Below are 27182 nucleotides of genomic sequence, written 5' to 3'. Positions count from 1 at the left end.
CTAGTCACAGCTCTTCTGAGCTCTTTCAGCCCCACCCACCTCACAGGGTGTTTGTTGTGAGCGGGGAAGGGCAAGGAGATTGTAAGCCCCTTTGAGTCTCCTACAGGAGAGAAAGGGGGGATATAAATCCAAACTCCTCCTCCTCCTCCTCCTCCTCCTCCTCCTCCTCCTCCTCCTCCTCCTCCTCCTCCTCCTCCTCCTCCTCCTCCTCCTCCTCCTCCTCCTCCTCTTCTTCTTCTTCTTCTTCTTCTTCTTCTTCTTCTTCTTCTTCTTCTTCTTCTTCTTCTTCTTCTTCTTCTTCTTCTTCTTCTTCTTCTATGTTGTTTTAACATCTCAAACGTTTTGATGCGGAAATATTTTACTGTTTTGATGCTTGTCACCTTGGGAACCCTATTTGGGTGCAAAGGGAGCGCAGATGTGTCTGCAACAATTGCTACTAAGAGGATTGTAGTGCAGAATCTCTACAAGGTGTGGTAAAGTCAGTCTCTTGCCATGGCTCACTGGGACTCAGTTATACATGATCCCAACCCACAGAGTTCTGACCAGAGATTTACATGAACTGTTTCCCTGCTGAACTGAACCGAAACAAGATGCTTGACCTGATGGACCATTAGCCTGAGCCAGAAGGTTTGTTCTTATATTTTTATGTCACTGTTTTGATGTGCCTCCTGAAATGAAAGAAGCAAACCCATACAGAGATACAGCAGGCAGCCTCCATTGAGAATGGATAATTCTGCAACATCTTTGCCTCAAACTTGATGGAATGATATAAACACCCCTGATGGAAAGAGGAAAGAATGACCCCTCCCTAAGTGGCAGGAGAACAGCACTGACTCATGCAGAGGTGCAGCAGGTATCCTCCGCTTCTATTTTATCTCTCATGCTACACTACCAGCTGTCTCCCCATAGAGTCATATATCCTGGGCTATAGTCTGAGATTTAAATCTGTAGGTTAATATAAATGCTCCTCTGAAATGATTTTTTGATTTATCATCCATTTGCAAAGGTACTTGATGACAGCAAATATGTTATTTCAATGAATGAAGCAGCCCTGAATCACCTTTATAATTAAAACAAGAGAATAGTTTACTTCAGCATCTAATTTCCAGCCATGGTTCATCAACGAATGTTGAGCCCCACTATTCTGTATTCCAAAACTGGGCTGCAATCATGGCAACAAAGTCCCTTCTAGCTTCTCTCTTCCTCTTCAACTGCACTGGGATTGGAATCATTGCCTCTGAGCATGTACAGAGTATATTTTACTAGCCTTAAAAAAACACAGCCAGAATCAGGAACCACGGATACAACATCAGGGCACTTATCTTGGAGAGATTTGGACCCACTCTCATTTTAACCCTTAAACTATAGATTATTTGTAGTCCAAACCAACAGATATGTGGCATTTGCAGGGAAGGAAAGAACTATTTAACAGCATTCAAAAGCTTGGGGATACTTAGTGGGAATTTCAATGTGGCTTGCTCTGCCAAGAAAACCATGCCATATGAACTACTTTTTAAAAAGACACTTCTCTCTAATCTCATTCGGCTCTTTTCATGGACAGTGGATAATATACTCACAAGACACTTTAGCAATGATTTGACATGGGATTTTCCTGTGTAAAACTGGAAAATTCACTTGCAAACCATCTCTGAAGTGTATCAGAAGCAAATTATTTATTTAGAATATTTCCATGCCACCCCTTCAAATACGGAACCCAAAACATCGCCCTGGAACATTACTTGCAGTTGTGAAACCAGAACTGATGTCACTGCATTGTGGGATGCTCTAGGATTCTCCTGAACTCCAGCCAGGTAGGGCTTGACTGAGACTCTATTGTGCCAGGAACTACACACAACAGAGTCATGATCAGATGCTGAAGCAGGAGTATGGACTGTAAGCCAAGCATTGTGCTACTGCACTGCCTTTTATTGGCTTGCCAGTTGTGGGGAGAACACGGAGGGCTTGTGTTCTGGGCTTGTGTTCTGGGCAAGAGGAGCAGCTGCCACAGGGTTTGATTAGTGGGCATCTTCCCCCTGAGCTGAGGGCAGAGTCCAGTGGGTTCCATGTGTGGGCATCATCTGAGCCCCCTGATCTTCCTTTAGTGCAATCCTAGGTAAAGCTGCCACCCGGTATTACAGTTGTTCTCCAGACCACAGAGATCACTTCCCCTGGAGGAAATGGTTACTTTGGAGGGTGGGCTTTATGCCGCTGTACCCTGATGAGGTCTCTCCCCTCCCAAATACTGTCCTCCTGAACCCCCACCTGCAAAATCAATTGATTTGGCATGATGCAGTTCAAATCATGCAGCCTATCACAATGAATTATATATCTTGACGAGAGACTCCACATACTGCACCCTCAACAGCAACAGGTAAGTCAGAACACCACAACTTCACTGTAATATGGAAATCTAATATACAGATGGATATCAAGTATTATATAATGGCACAAGATTAAACTTATCTCCCGTGACTTTACCCCCAAACACAATTTAGCCAATAACAAATGTGAAAATCCATATACCCAGATCCTTTTATCAAAATGGAGCCATGGACCTAGTTCTCATGGGACACTGCACAATAGGCAACATTTGATAGAATTGTATTTATTTTAGTAAACTTTACAATTCCATAATATATTCTAGCATCCACTGGACAGGGCTGAAGACGTTTATACTCCTGCTTCCCCCCACTGATATTTATACCCGACTTTTCTCTTCAGTAGGTCCCAAAGCAGGTTAGACCATCATTCTAGACTGGTTAGGCTGAGAGCAGAGCAGGTGTTTGCACTTGGGTCTTCCCAAATGACGCTCTAATCATTTCACCGCACTGCCAACCTTTCACTCATCGCTACAGAGATCGTGATAAAGACAATGGCATTCAATTGGAGGCTTCCAATTTCTTAATTAGTTTTTTTAACCACAGTTCTGTACTAGTTTTCTAGAACACATGTGCTGCATTAACCATCATTAATCACAACCATCAGAGGTATGTTCATGATGGGCACAATAAATGATCTGAGAATCCTTGCAAAACCTTGCTTCAAACTCCATGATATCTAAAGATGGAAATCCGGACAAATCACACTTTGCTTCCTCCTCACAACCTAGGATTCTTGATCTTAGTTTAATTCCAGGGTAAAAAATCAGTTTCTGGGATGAAACGAGTCGGCTTGGCCCAGGAGACTGTTGTCAGACGTCAAGGTGAAACAGAATTTCATAATGGGCTTCTCAGATCTCTCATATGCTAATATCTCTCACATTTGCCAATGTTTTTGAATTCATCTTCTCTCAAGTCTTAAAGGAGATTCCACTCCGACAAAGCTATTATGGCCCACACTGGTCCTATCTATTGGGAATGCTGAAAGGCATCCGAAGAAGCCGACGAGCAGTAGACATCTTTAGAAAGGATTAAACCAGGAGTGTCAAACTCTGGCCCTCCAGATGTTCATGAACTACTATTCCCATCAGCCCTTGCCAGCATGGCCAATGCCCATGCTGGGAGGGACTGATGGGAATTGTAGTCCATAAACCTCTGGAGGGCCAGAGTTTGACACCCCTGATAGACAGACTGATGGAGGCTAGGTCTACCAGTGGCTACTGGTCATGGTGATTCAGCTTCTGGAGGCAGCGTCAGGGGAAGGCCTCGGCCTCTATGCTGTGTTTGTTGGGCTGCCAAAGGAACCGGTTGGGCATGTGTGAAAGAGGATGTGGACTAGATGGGCCACTGTGCTGATCCAGCAGGGCTCTTCTTATGTTCTTAATGTGTTTGAAAGTTAATTCCCAGGTGCATGATTAGCATCAGGATACTGGAATACCACTTTTCTGACTTGAAACAGCCCCTGCGACCCAGGTATCTGACCCACTTGTGGGACCCTAAGTGGGAAATAACAGTGCCTAGGAAGTGTTTTTTGGTTAAAAAAGAGTCAGGAGTGGAGGCTTAAGACCCCTCCCAACTATGCATTGAAATTCGAATCTGAATTTAACAGGCTGGTAAGAGTGTTCTTACAGCAGAATGATTCCCTCTGCCATACCAATAATGTCACTTCATGATATAACACAGTGTAATCCTATGCAGTTACTCCTGTCTAAATGCTCTGAAATGTGAGTGTAACCAGCTACTTGCTGCTGGCAGGAAACCAACCCAGACATGACATCATCACTGGGTGACTGCAGTATTTGCCCCAAATTGCTATGGTCAACCCGTAAAAGTTTAGGCAAATACTACAGCTTTACCACGGCGATGATGAAATCACTTCCAGGTCATTCCAGATGTGACATAATCTCGCTAGGGATGCCAGTTGCCTCCCCCAACCCATCTCCGCCATCCAGCCATCGCAGGCCATCCTTAGTCACGTTGGAGAGAATGACTCGACATAAAGAAGCACTCGACATAAACTCCCAATCATCCTGGAAACAAATTGCAAATGATGCACACTGCAGAAGGCATTATCTATGGAGCAACGGGAGAGATCTAGCCATTCTGCCACCCACACAGTGGCTTTCTCAGACCTGCTTAAACTGTCTGAACCTCCCCTCCGCACCGCCCGGCTTGTACATTATTACTTGTGGGATAATAAACGGGATTTAAAAAAATATCTCTGTATGTTCTTCTCCTTTTACATTTGGTAAACTGTTGCAGACCCATGGCTAATGCTATAGATTTACTTCATTCAGACTTGATTTTTATCAAAGCGCACAGCATGTGTGTCTACGGGTGCATGTTCATCATTATATGAGTCATTTAGCATTATACTACTGAAATAGTGAAAACAGGCCCAATCTTAGAAAGACTTTCTCATGAAGCAAACAAACAAGGTTGGGGGAGAAAAGCCCCTATTGGCAATGTCTGGGGAGCATTACTCAGAAAACGTCTGCAGGCCCTTTTCTTTGGAACACAGCCTATCAGATGCAGTTAACTGTCTCATTACAAATGACTCATTCAAACTGTAATTGAATTCAATAGGTGAGCCTTTGGGCTTTTTTCGCCATCGACATCAGGGGAGGCAAGCAAGATTTGGAACAAACGGGAACCAAGGAAAGATCAGCTTGAGGAACTCTGTTATCCTCAGGGTCACATTGATCCAATTGTTATCCAACAGCGGAAGTGGGAACCAATGTAGTATAGTAGTTAGAGTATCGGTATATGGTTTGTTTGTTTGTTTGTTTGTTTGTTTGTTTGTTTGTTTGTTTGTTTGTTTGTTTGTTTGTTTATTTATTTATTATTTCGATTTTTATACCGCTCTATCCCAGAGGGGCTCCGCCCTATCCCCGAGGGTGTTTATACCGCCCTATCCCCGAGGGGGTTCAAATTTAGACTCTGCCATGTTGTTTGTTGAGAGTCCTTGGGCCAGTAATGCCATCTCAGTCTAACTACAGATTAGTCAGGAGGATAAAACAGAGACCTGTGCGAAGTAATTTCCCAAACCAGTATATTTCCCTTCGTCAACCTACTTCTACCTACAGAACCCACCAATGTCTTCCTTGAGCTTTATAGTGAATCAGAGGGATAAAAACAAATGCATTGTGTAAAGAGATAATATTGGGTTGTATTGTTTACAGTGAGGCAGGGTAAGGCAGCCCTTTCCAGTGACAGCTTTCCAGAACCATTAAAGACTAGTAAAGTGTTATTTTGCTGTTGTAGAAGCACAGGGAAACTTGTTAATTTCCTGCCTCAGGTTTCACATTCTCAGGGTTGAAAAAACTTCGTTTATTGAAGAAAGCAGGTGTAAATCTAGTTTCAGGGTTCAAATTGCATGCGCTGTCTACTGTATAAGCCTTCACTTGATCTGCAACAAGGATTGCACAAGTCTCTGTCATTTCACTGGGTCATCCATAGCTCACAGATTGGTGTGATGAATTTAAGTGAGACATAAATATTCATGTTATGAGGAATATATTAATAACCCATGTCAAAAGAAGATGGATCAGCTAGTATGGGGATGAGAACCGAGCTGGTGGTGATGGGAGAAGGGAAATACTGGCAACCTGTACATGAATACTCCTAGAACCCCCCCTCCCAATTATGAATATTTTAAAACAGAGCATGCCAACTGGTTGTTATGGGTTTTCCAGGCTGTGTGGCCGTAGTCTGGTAAATCTTGTTCCTAACGTTTCACCTGCATCTGCGACTTGCATTTTCAGAGGTGTATCACAGAGAGATGTGTGTTACAACCTGGTCACAGTGTGTAACAGACTTATCTCAGTGATACACCTCTGAAGATGCCAGCAACAGATGCAGGCGAAATGTTAGGAACAAGATCTACCAGACCACAGCCCCACAGCCTAGAAAACCCACAACAACCAGTAGAATCCAGCCATTAAAGCCTTCAACAATACATTGGAGCATACCAAATTCAGTCTTGAAAACTATGCTTCTTCCATCTGCATCACAAAATAGCCAATATGGGCATGGGTTTGGGGTGTGGCTTCTCTGTTGTATGCCTGTGGGAAGTCTATCAATATAACACACTGGAATTCCCCCCAACCCCAACCCCACAACCAAAGAATACTTGACATTAGCCCCTGGCCAGTCTTTGAGCATTATTACAGAACAAACTCTCCCAAGTCACTTCCACTCCATTAAGCTACCTTATACAGTTAGTCTCGATTGGTGATTCCAAGCATGGTTCCTACAGACACTGGGACATCCTCTCATGTGTGTTCCAGTTCCCATTTCCTTCTTCATCAAAGCAATCCTGGGTTTGTTTTCAAAGCAACAATGGTTTCAGAGGGACCCAAGAGGGACCCATCTCTGTGCCTGCATGGAACGCCAGTTACCTTCATCACTGAGGATGCTAAACTTGGATTCTCCCAGTGTTTAGATCTGGCCCCAGTTCCCATACAGCAGCCATTTGATGGCGGTACCCACAACTGGGCTTCAGATAACAGCCCACGGGCTCCACAAGATTGGGAACCCAACAGCAGTAGTTTCACCCAGAGGCCCTTCCCAGACTTACTGCTGGGGATTTAAAAAAAACAAACAAACCCAGAGAGACCAGGGATTGAACTTGTGTTCATCTGTATGCAAAGCATGTGCTTTGCCGCTGACTGTGAGACTCGCCAGGTTTTTTTTTTAATGCATAGGATTGGATTACACTGATGACAGAACCGGTCTAACTCTGTGGGTCTGTCTTTCGACTTTATTATTGTTTGCAAACAATCTCAACACACCCAGAAAAAGAGGAAAGGGGCAAATTTCACACCGCGCATGGCTGGATCACACCCTTATTTGCTTAGAGAGGCTAAGAAAGTAGAAACTGCCTGTTTTTAAAAATTCTCATAAGTACTCAAGCCCAATTTCAATGTGTAATCCAGATGTCTCTGGCCTGGTTTGTTTACATTCTTGAGAACTGTTGTGGAAAAGGGACAACCCCTCCCTCCCTCCTCTCTATATATGGGCTATGATGAGCTTTTTTTAAAAAACACAGATTCTGCATCTCTACTGTGAACATTAACTTGGGTCAAACACCCTCAAAAGGCAAAAAGTTTAGATCCAAAGAAAACCTCCTGAAATTTGCTTCGTTTGACTCTACAATGCAAACATTCTCACCCCCTTGGAGAAAATCTCAGCCTGATAACTGCTATATCAGGGGTCTGCAATGTGGTGCCCATGGACGCCATGATCCCTGCAAAACCTTTTTGGGAGCCCTCCAATTGTTTTTAGAAAGTGAACAGGGCTAGGTGGAGCTTTTGAATGGCAAGGCTTGTACATTGTCATTGAAAATTCCATTGGCATGCAGATTCTTAAAAATGTTGCGTTGGCGACAGCTGGCCCCAGAGCACAAGGATATTCAGTGTGTGACTGAAGGTAAGCTGCAGAAGCCATTCCGTGCCTGGCTCTGCCTCCTGCAGGGATCATATTGTAGCAGCCATTTTGTGACTGTATCCAACAGGCTGTGTCAGAATTCCAAATATGCCATCAAGCTCAAAAAGATGGGGACACATGCAGAGGCGTATCTAGGGTGGGACAAGGCAGGGCACATGATCTGGGTACCACCCCATGCCTTTGAATTCCACATGGAGTTCAGGGGCAGGCTCGCAGTTGAATGGCTGCTTTGAAAAGTTGGCTCTATGGCATTATACCCCATTGATGTCACTCCCCTCCTTAAACCCTGCCCTCATCAGGCTCTACCCTCAAATCTACAGGTATTTCACAACACAGAGCTGACAACCTTGGCAAAAAAAGTCTCTTTGCATGTGCCACAGTTTGGATCAAAATGGTGCCAGGAAGCCTACGGATTCACTGATGCAAACACAACCTCTGACAGTCCCCATGGCAGGCCCAAACCTAATCTCAGAACTTTATATTATGTGCTGACAATAGTATCCTAAGCATTGTTGCACCATTCTAAGTCTGTTGAGAAAACTGGGCTTAGAAGCATGTAGCTGTGTTCAGGATTGCATTGTTAGGCCCTTCAACATAAACTCCTCGGGGTGGGTCCCCCTCTTTTTACCCTCATTACTCTGCAAAGCACTCTTTAAGTTGATGGAGCTCAAAAGGTGGGGAAGTCTAAAAACAAAAACAGTCTACATGTCAGACTCAGGTTGCCAAGGAAAACAGAAAAAGGCTTACACTATGGCTGGAAAATATTCTGGTTGAGGCCTCAGTGTATGTCGTAGGGGAGCAAAGCCAAACATGCAAGGCGTCCATTAAGAAAATCTCTCTCTGCGTCCTTCGCCATTTGTACATGGTGCATGGACTACATTTGGGAGATGCTGTTCTTAGCCATTTGTAGCTTTGATGGGCCAAGACAAGGCAGAAGAACTGTTGACGGACTCAATTTAGAATTGTCTGAGTGCCAAACTAGATGATTGGGTTAGGTCTAGGTTACCCAACTCAAGGTGCACCCGAGTGATGTTGGATATTGTCCTCTCACTGCATTAATCCAGATTGTCGGCACACAGTTGCAGATGACACAGCCTTACTCCTGGAGACTTCTATTAAGTATAAGGTGCCATCCCCCCGCCCCGGTCCCCAGACTTCTATCACACCGTAGCATGACCAAGGAACAGAGACCGAATAAGAGGCAATGCAAGTAAAAGTAGGCTTGGTTGTTTATGATTAAGATTGCAAAGGCTGGAAAAGATTTAGGCCCCTTCCGAACATGCAGAATAATACACTTTCAATCCACTTTCAATGCACTTTGCAGCTGGATTTTACTGTTCAGAATAGCAAAATCCACTTGCAAACAATTGTGAAAGTAGATTGAAAGTGCACTATTCTGCATGTGCTGAAAGGACCTTAGCCCTCACCTGAATGTGGTGGCTGAGAATCTCCTTGGATTACAACTGATCTCCAAGTAACATAGAATCAGTTTACCTGGAGAAAAAGGGCACTTTGGAAAATGGCCTCTATGGCATCATACCCCATTGAAGTCCCTCCCCAAGCCCTCCCTTTCCCAGGCTCCACCCCCCCCCCCAATCTCCAGGTATTTTCCAACCCAGAGCTGGCAACCCAATGAACCATGTCCTTTTGCTTTCTCCCAACTAAGTGAGTGGCAGCCACAGAATCTTACCTTCTGGGTGAAAGGTCATCACAGGAAGGATTTAACGGTTGCCCTCAACTCACAAGGCTGAATTTGGTCCCCAGTTCCTTATTCACATATCCAACCACAATGATGACACTGAAAAAGCTCAGCAGCCAGATATAGGCACTGGATTACCACAAACCACACACCCTCACGTCAAGGGAACTCTGTTCTATAAGAGGCCCTATGCCATCCCAGGGACTAGGTCTAGTATTTGTGGTAAATGCTGCTAAGTGGAGTACTCCCAGAAGAAATGCAGATGAAAGAACTTGGGGATATTGGCCATGCTGGCAGGGGCTGATGGGAATTGTAGTCCATAACATCTGGAGTGCCAAAGGTTCGCCACCACGGCTCTAGAGCCAGTGTGGATGATTAAGAGCAGTGATCTGTAATCTGGAGAACCAGGTTCAATTCCCCAGTGATGCTTGCTGAGTGACCTCAGGTCAGTCAAAGCTCTCTCAGAACTCTCTCAGCTCATACAGAAGAAGGCAATGGCAAACCACCTCCAAATATACTTTGCTTTGAAAACCCTATGGGGTCACCATAAGTCAGTTGTGACTTGACAGCACTTTCCACCACATCTATGATTAAATTGGGCAGATGCTCTGAATAAGGAACTGGGAAACCAACTTCAGCCTCTTCTACACCCCTGACATGAAGAAGAGTTTGGATTTGTCCTCAACTATAAGGAGTCTCAAAGAGGCTTACAAATTCCTTCCCTTCCTCTCCCTACAACACACACCTAACAACAACAACAACCTTTATTAGGCATTTAAAATGGGCTCTAGAGCATTACCAGACATTTATGAAGTACAAATCAAGAGTACATTCAAAATGCAGACAGAAAGACTGTATATAGCAGTGTACATTACTTAGAAAGTTTCCAAGAGCATGACATCTGTATTGTTTAACAGAGGCTCCACAACAGAACTGTCAGAGTCTCTTTCAGATTTGCCTAGGGCCAGCCTGGGAGAGACATTCCTAATGCCCACATATCTCGGACAGTCAAGAATAATGTGAGCAAGGGTGACCTTGTGAGGTTGGAGAGGCCAAGGCCATTCTGAGAGAACTGTGAGTAGCCCAAGGCCACCCACCAGGCGTCATGTGGAGGAGTAGGGAATCAAACCCAATTCTCCAGATTAAAGTCCACCACTCTGAACCATTGCGCTATGGCAGGCTCTCACTGATTTGGAGGGGCAAGGGGTTACAGTGTCTGTAAGCAGTGAGCACAGAAACCCTCTGCCTCCTTGGAGGTATCAGAATCATGACCATTTTGCTAATAAAACTAAGAAAAAAGAACTGGTTACAGACAACAGGAAAACTGGTTACCATTATGCCAGTTCGGAAGGCGAGAGGTAAATAGCAAAATGGGAGCAAACAGAACAGATCTTTTCAGTTAGTCTCTGGAACCAGCAGAGAAGAGGAGCAGTGGAGGACAGCAGTGGGCCAGAAAGGGCTGAGGAGCTTGACAGAGGGCTTTTCTCAAAGCCACATCTTTTAAACAGTGTATTTTAAACAGGGGGTTTCTCTTTTTTTCTCCTTGTCCTAGGGCTGCTGATTGGTGGAAGCTGCTGAAGGGTGGGGCTTCTCACATTTGTAAATCTTTTCAGTTAGTGCTGAAGGGGTGGGGCTTCTCACATTTTTAAATCTTTTCAGTTAGTCTCTGGAACCAGGTGTTTTACTAAATAAAAACATATTTTAAGGGATAGTAGAAGGTATAGAAATCTTAAGAGGGAGGCACTAATTAAAATTAGTATTTGAATATCTAAACAAAATTAGATATGAAGACAGGAAGCCAGCAGGGGGATGGGGGCTTTCCAGTGTTTTGCACTCGAGTGTCGCATGTATGACTATCTGCCACTAGGGCAGAAGTTGGCAATGAGTTCCTGGCACTCAAGGAACATGTGCGTTCTCTTGAAGCCAAGGTGGCAGACCTGGAGAAGCTGAGAGAGGCAGAGAGGGCAACAAACGAGGCTTTCGGGGACCTAGCAGCCAGGTCCCACTCCCAAGGTGACATCTCTTCAGATGTCATGGAGAATGAGAGTCTGGGTGACGGAGGGTGCCAGTCTGAGGTGGTGGAAGATGCTCCCTTAGATGGGACCCCTTCCTTAGCTGGTGGTCAGATATCCTCTCAAGACTGAGGATACCCCTCGGGAGGTGGGCCTTGTAGCGGGTGATCTCGACCATTAGGAATATAGAGAGTTGGGTTTGTGACAGGCATTGATGACCGCATGGTGACTTGCCTGCCTGGTGCTGCGGATGTCACGGCTTCGTCTAGATAGGCTGTTAGACAGTGCTGGGGTGGAGTCAGCAGTTGTGGTCCACATTGGTACCGGTGACAGTGGGAAATGTAGCCGGAGGTTCTGGAAGCAAATTTAGGCTGCTAGGAAAAAGGTTAAAATCCAGGACCCCCAAGGTGGCTATAGAAATGCTACCTGTTCCACGCGAGGGGAGAGCTAGGCAAGAGGAGATACAGGGTCTGGGGCCGCGTGGATGAGAAGGTGGTGTAAGGCAGAGGGTTTCAGCTTTGTCAGGAACTGGGGAACCTTTTGGGATAAGGCAGGCTCTGTACAAAAGGGACGGGCTTCATCTTAACCAAAGAGGAACCAGGCTGCTGGCAAAAGGTGGCAGAACAGCTTTTAAACTGATCCTTGGGGGAAAGCCGACAGGAGCTGAGGTGACTTCGGTTCGAATACAGAGTCCATGGGGATGCAGACACAGAGAGAGGTTTTTCTAAATCAACCACATACAAGCGTATAGCAATGTGATAAGTGATAGTGTCTACAAAAGGCTAGAGGGCAAAACACATAAATCCCAGGTTAAGGACAGAGGTCTCTATGCTAATAGTAGAAGCATTCGACCTAAAATGGGAGAGCTGGAGTACAGAGTTTTGAAGGAGGACATTGATATAGTGGGCATCACGGAGACATGGTGGAATGAGGAGAACCAGTGGGATGCTGTTATCCCAGGTTACAGGCTCTACAGGAAGGATAGGACAGGGCGTATTGGGGGTGGGGTGGCCCTCTACATCAAAGAGAGCATAGTGTCACATAAAATAGACAATGCAGGTCCAGTTACCTCTACAGAAGCACTGTGGATATCAATACCAGGGGTGAAGCAAAGTTTAACATTAGGAATATATTATCGTCCCCCTGACCAAAGTGCACAAGAGGATTCTGAGATGGAAAAGAAATTAGAGAGGCCAACAAAAGCAAAATGTCGCGGGTAATGGGCATTTTAACTATCCCCACATAAACTGGAAAAATGCATGTTCAGGTCATAGTAAGGAGAGAACATTCCTGGATATGCTAAATGACTGTGGCTTAGAGCAGATGGTTGTAGAACCAACCAGGGGAGATGTGATCCTAGATCTAATTCTATGTGGGACCCAGGACCTGGTGCGGGAAGTCAGTGTTGTTGAGCCGATAGGGAACAGCGACCACAATGCTGTCAGATTCAGTATCTCTGCATGCGTAACAAGTGACAACTACTAATGTAGTTACATTTGCCTTCAGAAAGGGAAATTTCTCAAAGATGAGGGGGATAGTGCGGAGGAAGCTGAAAGGGAAAATCAAGAGAGTCAAAAATGTCCAAGGTGCTTGGAGGTTATTTAAAAACACAGTCTTAAAAGCTCAGCTGGAATGTGTTCCGCGGTTAGGAAAGGCACCCAGTCCAAAGAAAAACACCATGGTTAACAAGGGGGGTTGAAGTAATTATTAGGAAAAAAAGATGTCTTTTAGAAAATGGAAGTCCAACTTAACTGATGAAGAATACCAGAGAGAACACAAATGGTGGCAAAAGAGAAGCAAGTTAGTTGTAAGGGAGGCAAAAAACGATTATGAGGAACGTATGGCTGCGAACATCAAGACTAGCAACAAACAGTTCTTCAAGTACATCAAAAGCAGGAAGCCAGCTAGGGAAGCGGTAGGTCCGTTAGACGATGAAGGAACAAAAGGTGTGCTAAAAGGTGACAGGGAGATTGCAGAGAAGCTGAATGAATTCTTTGCATCTGTCTTCACCCAAGAGGAGGTGAGGAAAATTCCTGCACCTGAACCAAGCTTCTTAGGAGGTGAATCCGAGAAACTAGCGAAGATAGTGGTAGACAAGGAAGAAGTTCTGGCAGCCATTGATAAACTAAATGCTACCAAATCCCCTGGCCCAGATTGCATTCATCCAAGAGTTCTTAAAGAGCTCAAGCATGAAATTGCTGATGTTCTCACATTAATATGCAACTTATCCCTGAAATCAGGCTCCATCCCTGAAGACTGGAAGATGGCCAATGTCACACCAATCTTTAAGAAAGGGTCTATTGGGGACCCGGGAAATTACAGGCCAGTCAGTTTGACATCTGTTCCTGGTAAATTAGTAGAATCTGTCATTAAAGATAAAATTATTAAACATGTAGAAAAGCAAGATCTGCTGAGGAAGAGTCAGCATGGCTTTTGTAGAGGCAAGTCCTGTCTTACAAACTTACTAGAGTTCTTTGAGGGTGTAAACAGACATGTGGATAAGGGGGAACCAGTGGACATTGTCTACTTGGATTTCCAAAAGGCTTTTGACAAAGTTCCTCACCAGAGACTGTTGAGAAAACTCAGCAATGAAGGAATAAGAGGGGAAGTCCTCCTATGGATTAAAAACTGGTTGAGGAACAGGAAACAAAGAGTGGGTGTAAATGGGAAGTTCTCACAATGGAGAGATGTAGGGAGTGGTGTCACCCAAGGATCCGTTTTGGGACCAGTGCTCTTTAACCTATTCATAAATGACCTGGAAGTAGGGGTGGGTAGTGTGGTGGCCAAGTTTGCAGATGATACCAAATTATGTAGGGTGGTGAGAACCACAAAGGATTGCGAAGAGCTCCAAGTGGACCTTGATAAATTAGGTGAGTGGGCTAAGAAATGGCAAATGCAGTTCAATGTAGCGAAATGTAAAGTGATGCACATAGGGGCAAAAAATCCAAACTTCACATACACGCTACAGGGGTCAGTGCTATCAGTCACAGACCAGGAAAGGGATTTGGGCGTCTTAGTTGATAGTTCCATGGGAATGTCAACTCAATGCATGGCAGCGGTGAAAAAGGCAAACTCTATGCTGGGGATAATTAGGAAAGGAATTGAGAATAAAACTGCAAAGATTGTCATGCCCTTATATAGCTGCAGCGACCGCACCGGAAAATGTGTCGCCACATCTCAAAAAGGATATCGAAGAGATAGAAAAAGTGCAGAGAAGGGCAACGAGGATGATTGAAGGATTGGAGCACCTTCCTTATGAGGAGAGGCTGCAGCGTTTGGGACTCTTTAGTTTGGAGAGGAGACGTCAGAGGGGGGATATGATTGAAGTCTATAAAATTATGCATGGGGTAGAAAATGTTGACAGAGAGAAATTTTTCTCTCTTTCTCACAATACTAGAACCAGGGGGCATTCATTGAAAATGCTGGGGGGAAGAATTAGGACTAATAAAAGGAAACACTTCTTCACAACGTGTGATTGGTGTTTGGAATATGCTGCCACAGGAGGTGGTGATGGCCACTAACCTGGATAGCTTTAAAAAGGGCTTGGACAGATTTATGGAGGAGAAGTCAATCTATGGCTACCAATCTTGATCCTCCTTGATCTCAGATTGCTAATGCCTTAGCAGACCAGGTGCTCAGGAGCAGCAGCAGCAGAAGGCCATTGCTTTCACATCCTGCATGTGAGCTCCCAAAGGCACCTGGTGGGCCACTGCGAGTAGCAGAATGCTGGACTAGATGGACTCTGGTCTGATCCAGCAGGCTAGTTCTTATGTTCTTATGTTCTTAAGTTCAAAGCAATGTCGATTTCCAGCTGCTGTTTAGGAAAGAAATCGATTTTCAGACGCTGTTTCATCAGACAAGGATATTACTGGTGCACAATACTGGATGATTCCCCCAATAATGTAAAATCGCTTGCAATGAGCAGAAAGGATTGTATTATCGATACTGAGTTCCTTGTTAGAATTAGAAGCAACATGATACACATATCACATTTACCAGGAAACCCCTACAGTTCCATTTAATTCAGCAATTACATCACAAAACATGGCGACAGAAACAGGAGCTGGCTGATGATCCCATTTAGGACACGGCCACACACCACTCAGTTTATGCCTTTGAACATCAAGTCACATCTTTAAACAGACAATACAGAGCTTTTGAAGATGGGAGGATTGTAAATGTTTGACATTACCTGTTTAAAGATGCTGTCAAGTCTTACCTTGACGTAAGACGAAGTATCTGGTACCGTCTGAAACATCCTTATTCAGAAACAGACGTTTCTTAAAGCCCCAAAATTGGCCTGGAAGAGTAATTTACAAGAGTGAAGAAAAAGTCCACCCCCCAAAATGTTTGATTTTTGATAATAAAAAAGGCAAACATTTTCAAACAATCTGAAGAACAACTTGCTTTTAAGATAATAATGGAAATAATAAATTTGTTTTGTGACCTCCAAAGCTTGATTGCAAGGATGGGAAAGAGGGTGGATTGAGGGTGACTGACTGAGAAACAAAATAGTCTGTATTTCATTTATGATGAACTGTATTTCTACATTTACAGTAAATGAAAAGACATATCCGTTTCTTTAAAATAAGACTGGTTGCATTCAGGATTTACTTTGTAAAATGGAGCACAATTGTATCCAATTCTGCTTTTAAAAAAAACAACAACAACCTTGTTCTGCTCATTGTATTCTTTGCCAGAGCTTGGCCTCATTGATATAAATATATTTGTCCCCAAAATATGACATTTAGATTATATACAGATTGCAGAAACAATAAATGAAAAGAGCAAATAACTCCAGTGTGTGGGGGGGGGGGGGCATAATTGATAATCCATCCCTCACACTCACAGGTGACAGTTTATGAAATTTTGCTGATCATTCAATTTTCACACGAGTTAAAGAGAGAAAACATCATAGGAGGATAGTGGAACAGAGCATAGGATGTATGTATGTCTGAACACATCCAGTGATAAATGGTCTTGCTGTCACTGATTTGCTCACTGATCAAATATACACGGATGCCCACACACAAAGGCATACATGTCAACAGTTTGGCCAACAGCCAGTCCAAAAGGAGCACTTTCAAAAGTCCATTCATTTTGGTTAGTAAAATACACGCATAACTCTTGCCAGTCACAAATCAAGGGGACTGACCATGTATACTTTGGGCTGGATCATACCCTCTGGTGATACCTATCAGCTGTAGGTGTGCAAATGGTAACAGCTGTAAGCAGACATCAGAAATTATCAATCACGATGCTTTAGCTCAGCCATCTCTGATTCCTTGCATCTCATAGATACACAACATTTCAGAGGAAGGCATTGGTGGTGTTATATCTTCACTAGATGGGTAAAATAATCATTGGTATGTGTATCAGGGATACAGGAGTTCACAACAGCAACTCCCAGATGAGCATAATAGGAGACTCTTCCAATTTGAGGAGAAAAGTTGTAAACAGCCAAACTGGCTTGTGCAGAATTCAGAGAAAAAAATTGAAGAATCCCTGTAATGCCTTTTATTGGGGCTGACTCAAATGACACAAAACGTTGTAGAAACTTGAAAGTTCATCAGACCTCTTCATCAGACTTCCAGAAATGCTCCCCAGAAGTCATGGCTACTGTTGAGTTCTATCATGTAAACACTTCTGAGTGAGCCCTATCAACACTGGAGATAACATTACTAGCATTACCACTGCTGCCAAAATAACATCCCTTTGGATAATGTCGAATTCTGTAAAACCTACATGCCACTCTCAACTTCACCATGAATAGGTTTCAAGCAATAACCATGTGCACACCGTTTTGGGCAGAGATTCCAGTGAATTTAATAGGGCTTACTTCTGAGTAAATGCATTGGACTGCCCGAGGCAGAAAGGAGTGTAAAGAAAAGGAAGAAAAGTATATCAAAGCTCAATTTGAATGGATTTGATCGTTTTTAAGCGTAGTGCATTTTGTATTCTGTTAAAAGCCTGGTTCCAATAGTACCTCCAAGCAATTTCTTTAAAACTGGGATGTTAGTCTTGGGAAACATCCCTGAGCAGAAATAAATAGAGTGGAAATGCAGTATCTGATTATTTATCCTTAGAATAAGCCACTGTAAGCAGATGATCCCCTCCTTCCGCTAAGATATGCCATGGAGGCACGGGGACCAAAGGCTGGCGTAAGATCCACTCCACACAAAATGGATACCACTCAGAGGATTTTTGAATCTATCTTGTGTGTCTAGCCTGGGCAGGAAGGCGATTTTCTCACTGAAATTTCTTTTGGCCCAAAGTTGTGCCTGGCTGGACAAATTGGGCTAGCTAATTGCCATTATGCCACCCTAAAGTGATTTAATCAGCATTCTCAGCAGACCATTACTTACCCTATCTGCTCCCATCCCACCAATCAATCAGTACTTAGGAGAATAGTCCAAGGACCTGGTGACTCATCAAACTTCTCCTATCTTTTTATTTGAACCCTAGGAAAGCAATTAATTCTTTGTTTCTGACTTTCTTGCCAGCTTACCTCATGCCACCTCAAGTCCCATTTGGGGATATAATTATTGGTTCTTTGACCATTCACAGTGTGTGTGTCTTGAATCTGGGCATGCACCTCCCATTTGTGTGTGGGCTCTTTCCTTTACTGTTAGAAATGCTGGTCGATTTCCTCTTCAGCGCTGTTTTTCCTGGACGTCCCTTCAAGGCTGGTAACTATTGCCCATCCCTGAAATCCTATCTGACTTCCTCTCTTTTCTCTGAGTCAGCTCCGGTAAGCTTTCTGTGCATGTGTTCACTGCTTAATATATAGTTCTTGTTTTACTATTTTTATTCTTTAATAAAAACCAATGTAAATTATACCCCCGTCTACTCATTTGAGAGTTTTCACCCAGAAGTATCCTGGTATACATAGGTTACAGATCCCAGTTACTGATCCCCTCACACTATGTCTTCAGCTACCCTGTTTCCCCTAATATAAGACATCCCTGAAAAATAAGACATAGTAGAGGTTTTGCTGAAGTGTGAAATATAAGGCATCCCCCGAAAGTAAGACATAGCAAAATTTTTGTTTGGAAGCATGCCCGACAAACAGAACACAGAAAAATAAGACATCCCCTGAAAATAAGACATAGCGCATCTTTGGGAGCAAAAATTAATATAAGACACTGTCTTATATTCGGGGAAACACGGTAAAGCCCCCAAATAAAGTGGAAGGTAACACAACAGAGTAACACCACTTCATACAGCTGGTATAGTCCTGAACTGGAAAAGACTGACTCTTTTTACAAAATGCTTCAGAAACCATGGGGTGACTGTGTTTTCTCACTCTTTTCAATTACTGAAACAAGAGGCCAGAGCTACTCAGAATTCTTGATTCCTGAAGATTTAAATGATCTTTATGCTAATTTTAGATGTTTGGAAATACACACAATATTCCCTTTTGATAACTAATTCAAACATAGATTAGCACTGAGATGGATGCTCTACAGTAACAAACACAGCCAATGTGTTAGGTTTTCAGCCCAAGTCTCATTACTGCCATTATTACTCCTTCCCAGTTCAGTTTGACAAAATAAGGTCCATCTTTGAAATAATAGCATTGAGCTTCAAAACCAGAAATTTATGTTGAGGCTTCATGCCATCAGCTTCCTTTTTAGCTTTAGGACACCGAAAAATTCTAAGCATGTATACTCGGGAGTAAATTTCACGTTATTTTAACGGGGCTTATTCCCAAGAAAGTGACTTTAGGATTGCTACCAATGTCCTGTGCAAACCCCACTGAAAGTTAGACAAACTGATGAGACCACAGTCCCTGTGTCCACATTTATGGAACCTGTTCAACCTCGCACCCATTCTAGCTGAGAAATTCTGACTGGATTGTGTCTGGGGCCCCATTGCAATTCTTCAAAACCAGATCCAAGGTTTTATATACTGGCCCTATTCATGATGCAGCAAAAACTTTCCTATGTTTTTTTTCTCAAAGTCTTTGAAACTAAACTTTTCCCTAAAACAACTCTTGATTTTTTTAAAAAAATCCTGCACATAAAGCATATTTTATTTGCATCTTAGTGACTTATATTACCTTTAAAAAATAATATCCAGCCAACTCACCTGATAAGGCAACCAACTGTAAAACTGGCTCTAGCTTATCCTACATTTTCTCCTTCTGACACATACTTGTAACATCTGAACTTTCAACAAAAGAGGGATTTGAGAGTCAAGGTTTTTAAGGTCAGGATGGGTTTCAAAATTGTCATTTCCCCCCTCTCTGGACATTTCCATACCTTATATAAAGCCTGGAATAAATTGAGCAATCTTTTCAGTGGATCATATCAAGATCCTCAGAAACACCACAGACATCCTTTCCCCCTTGCAACTCCAAGCCATTTGAAAAAAAATTACTTGTTGATAGTGCTGCTGACAATGTGTTAAAAAAATAAATAAAACACTCACCTTTTGATGCACACACACACTCTCTCTCCTTCACCGGTTGGAAGACCAAGCTATAAAGTTCCAGGATGTTGAGGAAACCGAGGAAAGGCCCCAGCAATTTGGTGTTACAACATAACTCTCTTTGGCTGCGCTCTGCAATGTCTGCAGTAGGGAGATTAACCTGGCAGTGGCATTCCAGCCGGCCAAAACGAGGAAAAGTTTCTCTTTCTTCCCAGACAGACGGCATCAGCTCTCACATATCCTCAGGGGGGTATCTGCAATGCTCTCCATCCAACGGCCTGCTTCCAATCCCCCCCCCTTCCTTCCACCAGGCAGCCTCCCTCCTTTCCTCTTTTCAGTCAATTTCCTCTCCCCCCCCCCACACTTATCAATATTTCAACTGCTTCTTTGATAAATCACCCTGAGATGGCATCTTTGCCTCGGCCCGCTCTGCTCGATGACTCGGCTTTTCCACTGGAACGGCTTTCATCTTCTAGAAACCTATAAAAGTACAACAATAAACAACTTTTTGGGGAAGGCGGGGGGAGCACTGTGGAAAAGCCAGCCCCAAAAGAGACACTGAGTGGAGCTCAAGTCCTATTTTAAGACGTGGGTTTGAAAGAACGATGCTTTGAAATGATACTTTTAAATCATCGTCCTTCATTCTGGACTTCTCTTGCATGGAAGGAAAGCTGCATTTCATTTCCAAAAGGAGAGGTGTTAGGACTTTAAGCTGCCCTATAACTCACAATCTTTAACCAGAAAGAAATTCTCTCTGTTTCCAGATGTGACGTGGCAGCTTGTTAGTTACTGAACAGTGTGGTAAAGGCACTTGACACATAAAAAGAGTATTTAGGAGACAAACAGAGTTTTTAAGGTTCAAAATGTTTCACAGTCACTATCTGGGGGCAATCACGGGCAACAGCTTTTCAGGCAGACCCAGATTATTATCCCCAAACTGGCAATGGGGATGAATTCTGAGGGAGAATGGCTTTCCTGAGACTTTCTCCTCTGTGTAGCTGAGGTAAAATTTGTACTGGGGATCTCCAGGATCACTGGTCCTTCTCCAAGGATGTTTTCCTAAGAACATTACTAGGGAATAAGTTCCATCAAACTCAACAATATTTACTTTTGAGTATACATGCTTAGACAGTAACGCCTTTTTTCTTTTTTTGGGTGCCTCACAACTGTCTTATGGTGAGCTCATAAGGTTTTCACAACTGACTTATGTTGACTTTGTAAGGTTTTCAAGACCAGAGATGTCTGGAGGTGGTTTGCCATTTGCTTCTCTCCACGTCTGCCCCTAGTATTCCACACACTAACCAGGGCTGACCCTGCTTAGCTTCTGACATCTGAGGAGATCACTCTAGCCTGATGCTATCCAGATGAGGGCTACTAAGGCCATTGATTTCAATGTGCTTAGAAGGGTATGGGCCTCTATTTAGGACTGCAGTGCAATCCTGAAAACATTGTTGTGGGAGTAAGTCCCACTGAATAGACCCAAAAAAGGATTCTGAGCAGATCTGCTCGAATCCTTATACAGAACCCAGTTTTGGGGTGGCAGAGATGGTTCTGTCACACACATACATGTACGTTCAACCAAATCAATCACATTTTTATCCTGAAGTCATCCAAGGAGTTCCTCAATTTCTTCCTCACGACAATCCTGTAAGGCAGTTTGGGCTGAGAGACTGTGGGCTGATGTCACCCAATGAGCACTTCATGGTTGAGAGGTGAGCCAAACCCAGATTTCCTCATCCTAGCCCGGCACTCTAACCAGCACACCACCATGACTTCCCGCCAATGAAATTATTCATCCCCCAACACCACCCCAAGTCACATTTCTGTCTCTTCCAATACAACCGTTTCACACTGTGATCTACAAAGAGTCCTGCATAGTGGGAGTGAATGCTTCTCCAAACCCATGGTTGCCACTTTGTGTAACTGAGGCAATGTGTGTGTTCTCTGGCCTTTGTGTGCAGAAAAAGCATATGCTCAAAAACCTGGGTCTCTGATCTCATATACCAAAGTGGAAAAATATTCCTATTCACACAAAATGGCGGCCGCACAAAAGATCATGCACAGGGGTTGGACTATAGAAGTTTCAACAACTGAAATGGACCCAATTCACATATTCAGCAGTGAACTGCCCAGGAATTGAACAATCAAGTGAAGTACATGCCTGTGTGAACTCAGATATTCAGGTATGCAGGTATTAACTAACTGAGGTTGAAGTTAAAATTGTCCTGTTCCTTAGTTAACCCAAACTGAAAAAGTAGTAATATTATTCAGAAACCATTGGATCAGGTTGCTATTCTAGCAAGTGACCATCTGTCATAGAGTTCCAGAAGGTCAGACGGAATGGGCACAGTGAAGCAATTAGGTAACTTACAGGGACATTTATCAGTCCTCACAGTTACACACAGATCCTGTCACCAAAGAGAACCACATTGATAGGTTTGTCCTTCCAAAATGGTGCTTACAAAAATTATGTTGACTGCTTGGTGAGGACTTTGATCTCATTCACTATAACAGGGGTCCATAAGGTCCCCAACCTTTTTGAACTTGCAGGCACATTTGGAAGTCTGACATAGACATGGTGGGCATAGCAACAAAATGGCTGCTGCAGGAGGCGGAGTCAGTCACAAAGATTGCTACAGTTTCAGTAACACAGTGATCCTTGGGTTATGGTGGCAACTCTTATCAAAGCAACATTTAAAAAACAAACATCTGCACAGCCTCTCAAATCTACAACAGTCAATCAGAAGCCTAGTTAAGCAAAATCACTATCTTGTCCCACCCACTTCCCCAAAATATATGGTGGACACCAGAAAAGGTGTCATATTGGGGACTCCTGCCCTATAAGCACTAGATATCCTCTGCTTGCTTTGATGCTGTGACTGTGTATGCAGAGGTTAAATATTCTACTTGCCCAGGTTAGCAAAAGAACAGGTGATGTTGCAGACAGAGAAAGGATGCAGTAAATACTATTGCCCTGACCCAGTGGTGGTCATTGCTGATGCTGGGTAGTTATGCAGAGGCAAATATTTTGCTGGTATACAAACAGGCAGGTGTCGCAAATCAGAGGGGAATACAGAGAATCACCCTGGGATGCTCAGCTGTGTCTGCCACGCCACGCCACGCCACGCCACGCCACGCCACGCCACGCCACGCCACGCCACGCCACGCCACGCCACGCCACGCCACGCCATGCAATGCCATCTCTCTCTCTCTCTCTCTCTCTCTCTCTCTCTCTCTCTCTCTCTCTCTCTCTGTGTGTGTGTGTGTGTGTGTGTGTGTTTATTACAGTCAGTAACACAAGAGGCAGACACAGATTCAGAGCCAAATCATGATGGTAGACATTTACAATGAGGACTTGAGAGCCATTAAGATATTTAATGTTCCTGAAGAGCAGCTATGGGAAGCCAAACTGGAAGGCTAAGCAAAATCACCTCTTTTTGCTGCCATTTGCCTTGAGGAAGGAAAAGACACAAGACAGCTTCAACAACACAAGGCCAAACTATATGTATTACGGAGATTTTCAAAGCTCCTACTAGATGTAGCAAGGGGATTTTCCAGGGTCATACTCTAATGGAAGAGTAGAGTTGCCAACTCCTGCTTGGGAAATATTTGAACATTTGGGGAGGGACTTCAGTGGGGTATAATGCCATACAGGCAACCCTCCCAAACAGCCATTTTCTTCAGGAGAACTGACGTATGTCATCTGGAGATCAGTTGTAATTCTAGGATATCTCCAGACCCCACCTGGAAGTTGGTAACTATAAGGGAGTGGCATATTTTAAAACAAGGATGGTGCATGCAGGCAAGGGAAACTAAATCCTATATCTCCCATGCATTTCTTCGAAGCTAGCTGCTAACCCCACTGACTCACATGGCTATAATTGTAAAGGCCTACAAAACCAGAATTGTACCCTGGAAAAGGGGGAGCCTTCCTCCTCTCTGCCTTAATCTATGGACTGGGAAATTCCTGAAGAGTTGCGAGTTGCTTTGAAAGTTGGACTCTATGGCATTATGCCCCATTAAAGTCCTTCCTTTCCCTAAATCCCACCCTCCTCAGGCTCCATTCCTGGATTCTCTAGGTATTTCCCAACCCAGAACTGGCAACATAGCACTGAATAGTCATTGGGCCTTTCCCCACTTACCTTAAGCCCCGCGCTACTTGAGGAGAGGCCGCTGTCACGCCACCTCAGCGCAAGGCATCCCTGGTGCCCTTGCAAAGGGCGCCTTTTGATGACCCCGCGCAGAGCGCAGGGTCGTGGGGACGCCCGGGCGCAAGCCTGGGATGCCGCGCGCTGGGAATTGCACGCAGCGACGGCGGCCAAGGGAAACGTGGGGAAAGGCCCATTATCTTAGCCCTACTGGAACAGACACGTTCAATGAAATTGGTTCTAGAATTTTATGGCATACAATATGATGGTGATCCTAGAATATTATGGGCAAGACTGAATTACCTCGCTGATGAAGTGGACAAGATTTTCATGAAACGGGTATACTTAGGGACGCTCATCTGCATATTGGACTCTTTGAACGTTTTTTAAAGATAGTTGCCCAATAAGACGAGAATTTTGGAAGCAGATTCTCACATAGGACATTGGATTCTCACATAGGACATCTCGTTTCTACTCATGGTTAGAACACATTTGCATGTTTGTTAGCAACCGTTTGCCTGTGTTTGTAGCCTGGGCGTAGTGAATTTGTTCTGGTTATTATTTGTGTGAACCTTAGTAAAATAGAATCCACGCTTCAAAGCAGCCAGAGGACTTTTCTCCAGAGGACAAATCTGTACAGTCTGGAGAACACTGGTAATTCTGGAAGATCTCCTGACCCCATCTAGAAATTGGCAACCATCATCCAAGGAGTGTAAAGCAGTATGGCCTAATCTCCCCTAATCAGACAATATGGGATTATCCCTGGGCATGTTTACATGTATTTGCCCCAGAAGAGATGCCTTATAAAAGTGAATGCATATTTTGATAGATAAAATGTTTTATTTATTAGATTTTTATGAGGGGAATCTAGCATGGCACCAGTTTTAATGCAACTGGTCCCCTGGCTTACACTTCCCCCTCCTCTCTCTCAGGTTTACCCCTGAAGACTAACATATTGAAACATTTTCCTCCTTAATAAGGGGGGTGTATAAAGTGACGGGGTGAAAGGGCAGCGCAGGAGTCGTGCCTATATACAATTTACTTCTCCACCAGACAGAATTCCTGACAATTCCTAAAGAAAACAACACAGCTGATATGTATATTCTAGTGCTAGCAAAAACATTTTTGGACGACGGCATTCTTGGGATTTTTCCCTCCTTTGAGGGCGATTGTCATGAAAACCCATTTTGTAAGCAAAGTAAAAGTTGCGTGTTTGAAAAGAAAGGCCACGAGGAAAAAAATATTCTTGCATTTTATGAAGGCAGAAGTGCCAGAGGCATGCAGGTCACCGTTTTGAAGGACCCCATGTTTATTCACAAGCTGTACCATTCTAGTAGACTGACTCACACACTAGTTTTAAGATCAGACCCCCAAATACTCTCCTGATTTCCAGATTTTTAAAAGTTTACAGATGGCACACTAAACTGAGAGGTAGGTTTATAAACTACAGCTCGCTGAAACACAAAATGCAACGCAACCCTCCCCCACCCCTGCAATATTTCCTTGGCAGTTTGGTAAATTAAACCTGCAATCTATTATATTATTTATATTAATTTGAGAACAAGCCTTGCTGAATTTCATCTTGAATGTATGCTCTGCCAGAGGTTGGGCAAACTATACTTTCATAGCTTATTGATACTTATGGTAACTGAAACCTGCATGCACACAAACACATATGTGGTTAAGTGGAACTAAGGCTCCACTTCACAATCTGTTTACTCTAAAGGAGCTCCATTAAAACTTGTGGATTTCAAATGTTTTCCAATTTATGTTCTGCATAAAGTGCCCTTTAATCCAGGGAAACTTTTGACTGTCACATTTACACTGGCACACATGGTTGCCAGCCTCCAGGTGGGGGCTGGACATCTCATGCAATTACAGCTAATATCAGACTGTATAGGGCAGGACCCCTGAAGAAAATGGCTGCTTTGAAGGATGGATTATTATCACTATAGTCACTGTGGTTCAGTGGTTAAGAGTGGTGGATTCTAACCTGATGAAGTGATGCTTGTCTAGACTGCAAGCCACCTTCCTCCATACATAGACAACAACTGCATCATTTAGGTCTTGGCTGAAATCTGGTGACAACATGTAGATACAAGGAACCCCTGAGAAGTTTGCTGCCTGGTGGCCTTGGGCTAGTCACAGTTCTCTCAGAACTCCCTCAGTCCTACCTACCTCACAAGGTGTCTGTTGTGAGGAGAGGAAAAAAGGTGATTGTAAGCCACCTTGAAACTCCTTAAATGTACAGAAAAGTGAGGTACGAGTTCAGACTCTTCTAATCTGGTGAGCCAGGTTTGTTTCCCCACTCCTACCCACGAAATCTGCTGAGTGACCTTAGACTAATCACAATCCTCTCAGAACTCTCTCAGCCCCACCAACCTCACAAGGTATTTGTTGTGGGGAGAGGAAGGGAAAGAGTTAGCAAGCTGCTCTGAGACTCCTTACAGGAGCAAAAAGCAGGGTATAAATCCAAACTCATCATTATTATTTATTTCACTTGGAGGCTGTCCTTCCCCTTGTGGTCTCAGGGCAGCTTCCATCATAAAGCAACACAGTAAGATAACAACATCCCAAGAACTAACACGTCTCTGCAAAAAAATATAATCCCAATGGGGGAGAAATTCAACCTTTAAGGCATTAAAATCCTTATAGCCTACACAGAAAGGCAGAGAAGAAGAGGGATGGGGAAAGAGGGAAGCCACTAGGTGCCGTGGTTCTATGGAATCATTCCCTACTGAGATGTCTCCTCACCCTCAAGTCCTACTTTCCCCAGGCTCCACCTCCAACATTCCTGGGATTTAATAACCTGATGTTGATAATCCTACTGGTACACAATGAACAACATAGACTCCATCCAACAATGAGTTTGGCATTACAGTGAAATCCTAAGGACACTTTCCTAGCAGTAAGACCCACTAAATAGACCTGTTTAGGGTTGAGTGCTGAGGAGTATTCATAAACAGGTTTATACAGACAATGCCCCATGTTAGCAGCTGGGGCTTAATCCCGGGAAAGTACTCTTAGGATTGCGACTGTAAACCAATTTAGTTCAGTGGTCTTA

The 27182-nt window shown here is 43.7% G+C and overlaps 1 protein-coding gene across 3 annotated transcripts in view; it reads right to left on the bottom strand.

Annotated features, from left to right (window-relative positions):
• FLI1 (Fli-1 proto-oncogene, ETS transcription factor) overlaps positions 1-20249 on the bottom strand; it is a 121269-nt gene extending 101020 nt beyond the window's left edge. The window contains exons 1-2 of one of the 3 annotated variants that reach the window (XM_048512867.1): positions 19971-20249; positions 15730-15837 (exon numbers count right to left, since the gene is read on the bottom strand). In XM_048512867.1, the coding sequence (XP_048368824.1) occupies positions 15730-15795 (66 nt within the window). In that variant the 5' untranslated portion in view covers positions 15796-15837; positions 19971-20249. The remainder of the gene's footprint in view (positions 1-15729; positions 15838-19970) is intronic. The other 2 variants (XM_048512868.1, XM_048512871.1) reach the window with 2 other exon arrangements.
• Positions 20250-27182: the final 6933 nt, after the last annotated feature.

This window comes from Sphaerodactylus townsendi, linkage group LG12, assembly GCF_021028975.2.
Source record: "Sphaerodactylus townsendi isolate TG3544 linkage group LG12, MPM_Stown_v2.3, whole genome shotgun sequence".
Taxonomy (NCBI): Eukaryota; Metazoa; Chordata; class Lepidosauria; order Squamata; family Sphaerodactylidae; genus Sphaerodactylus; species Sphaerodactylus townsendi.
This window is presented reverse-complemented; position numbering and strand designations above follow the sequence as displayed.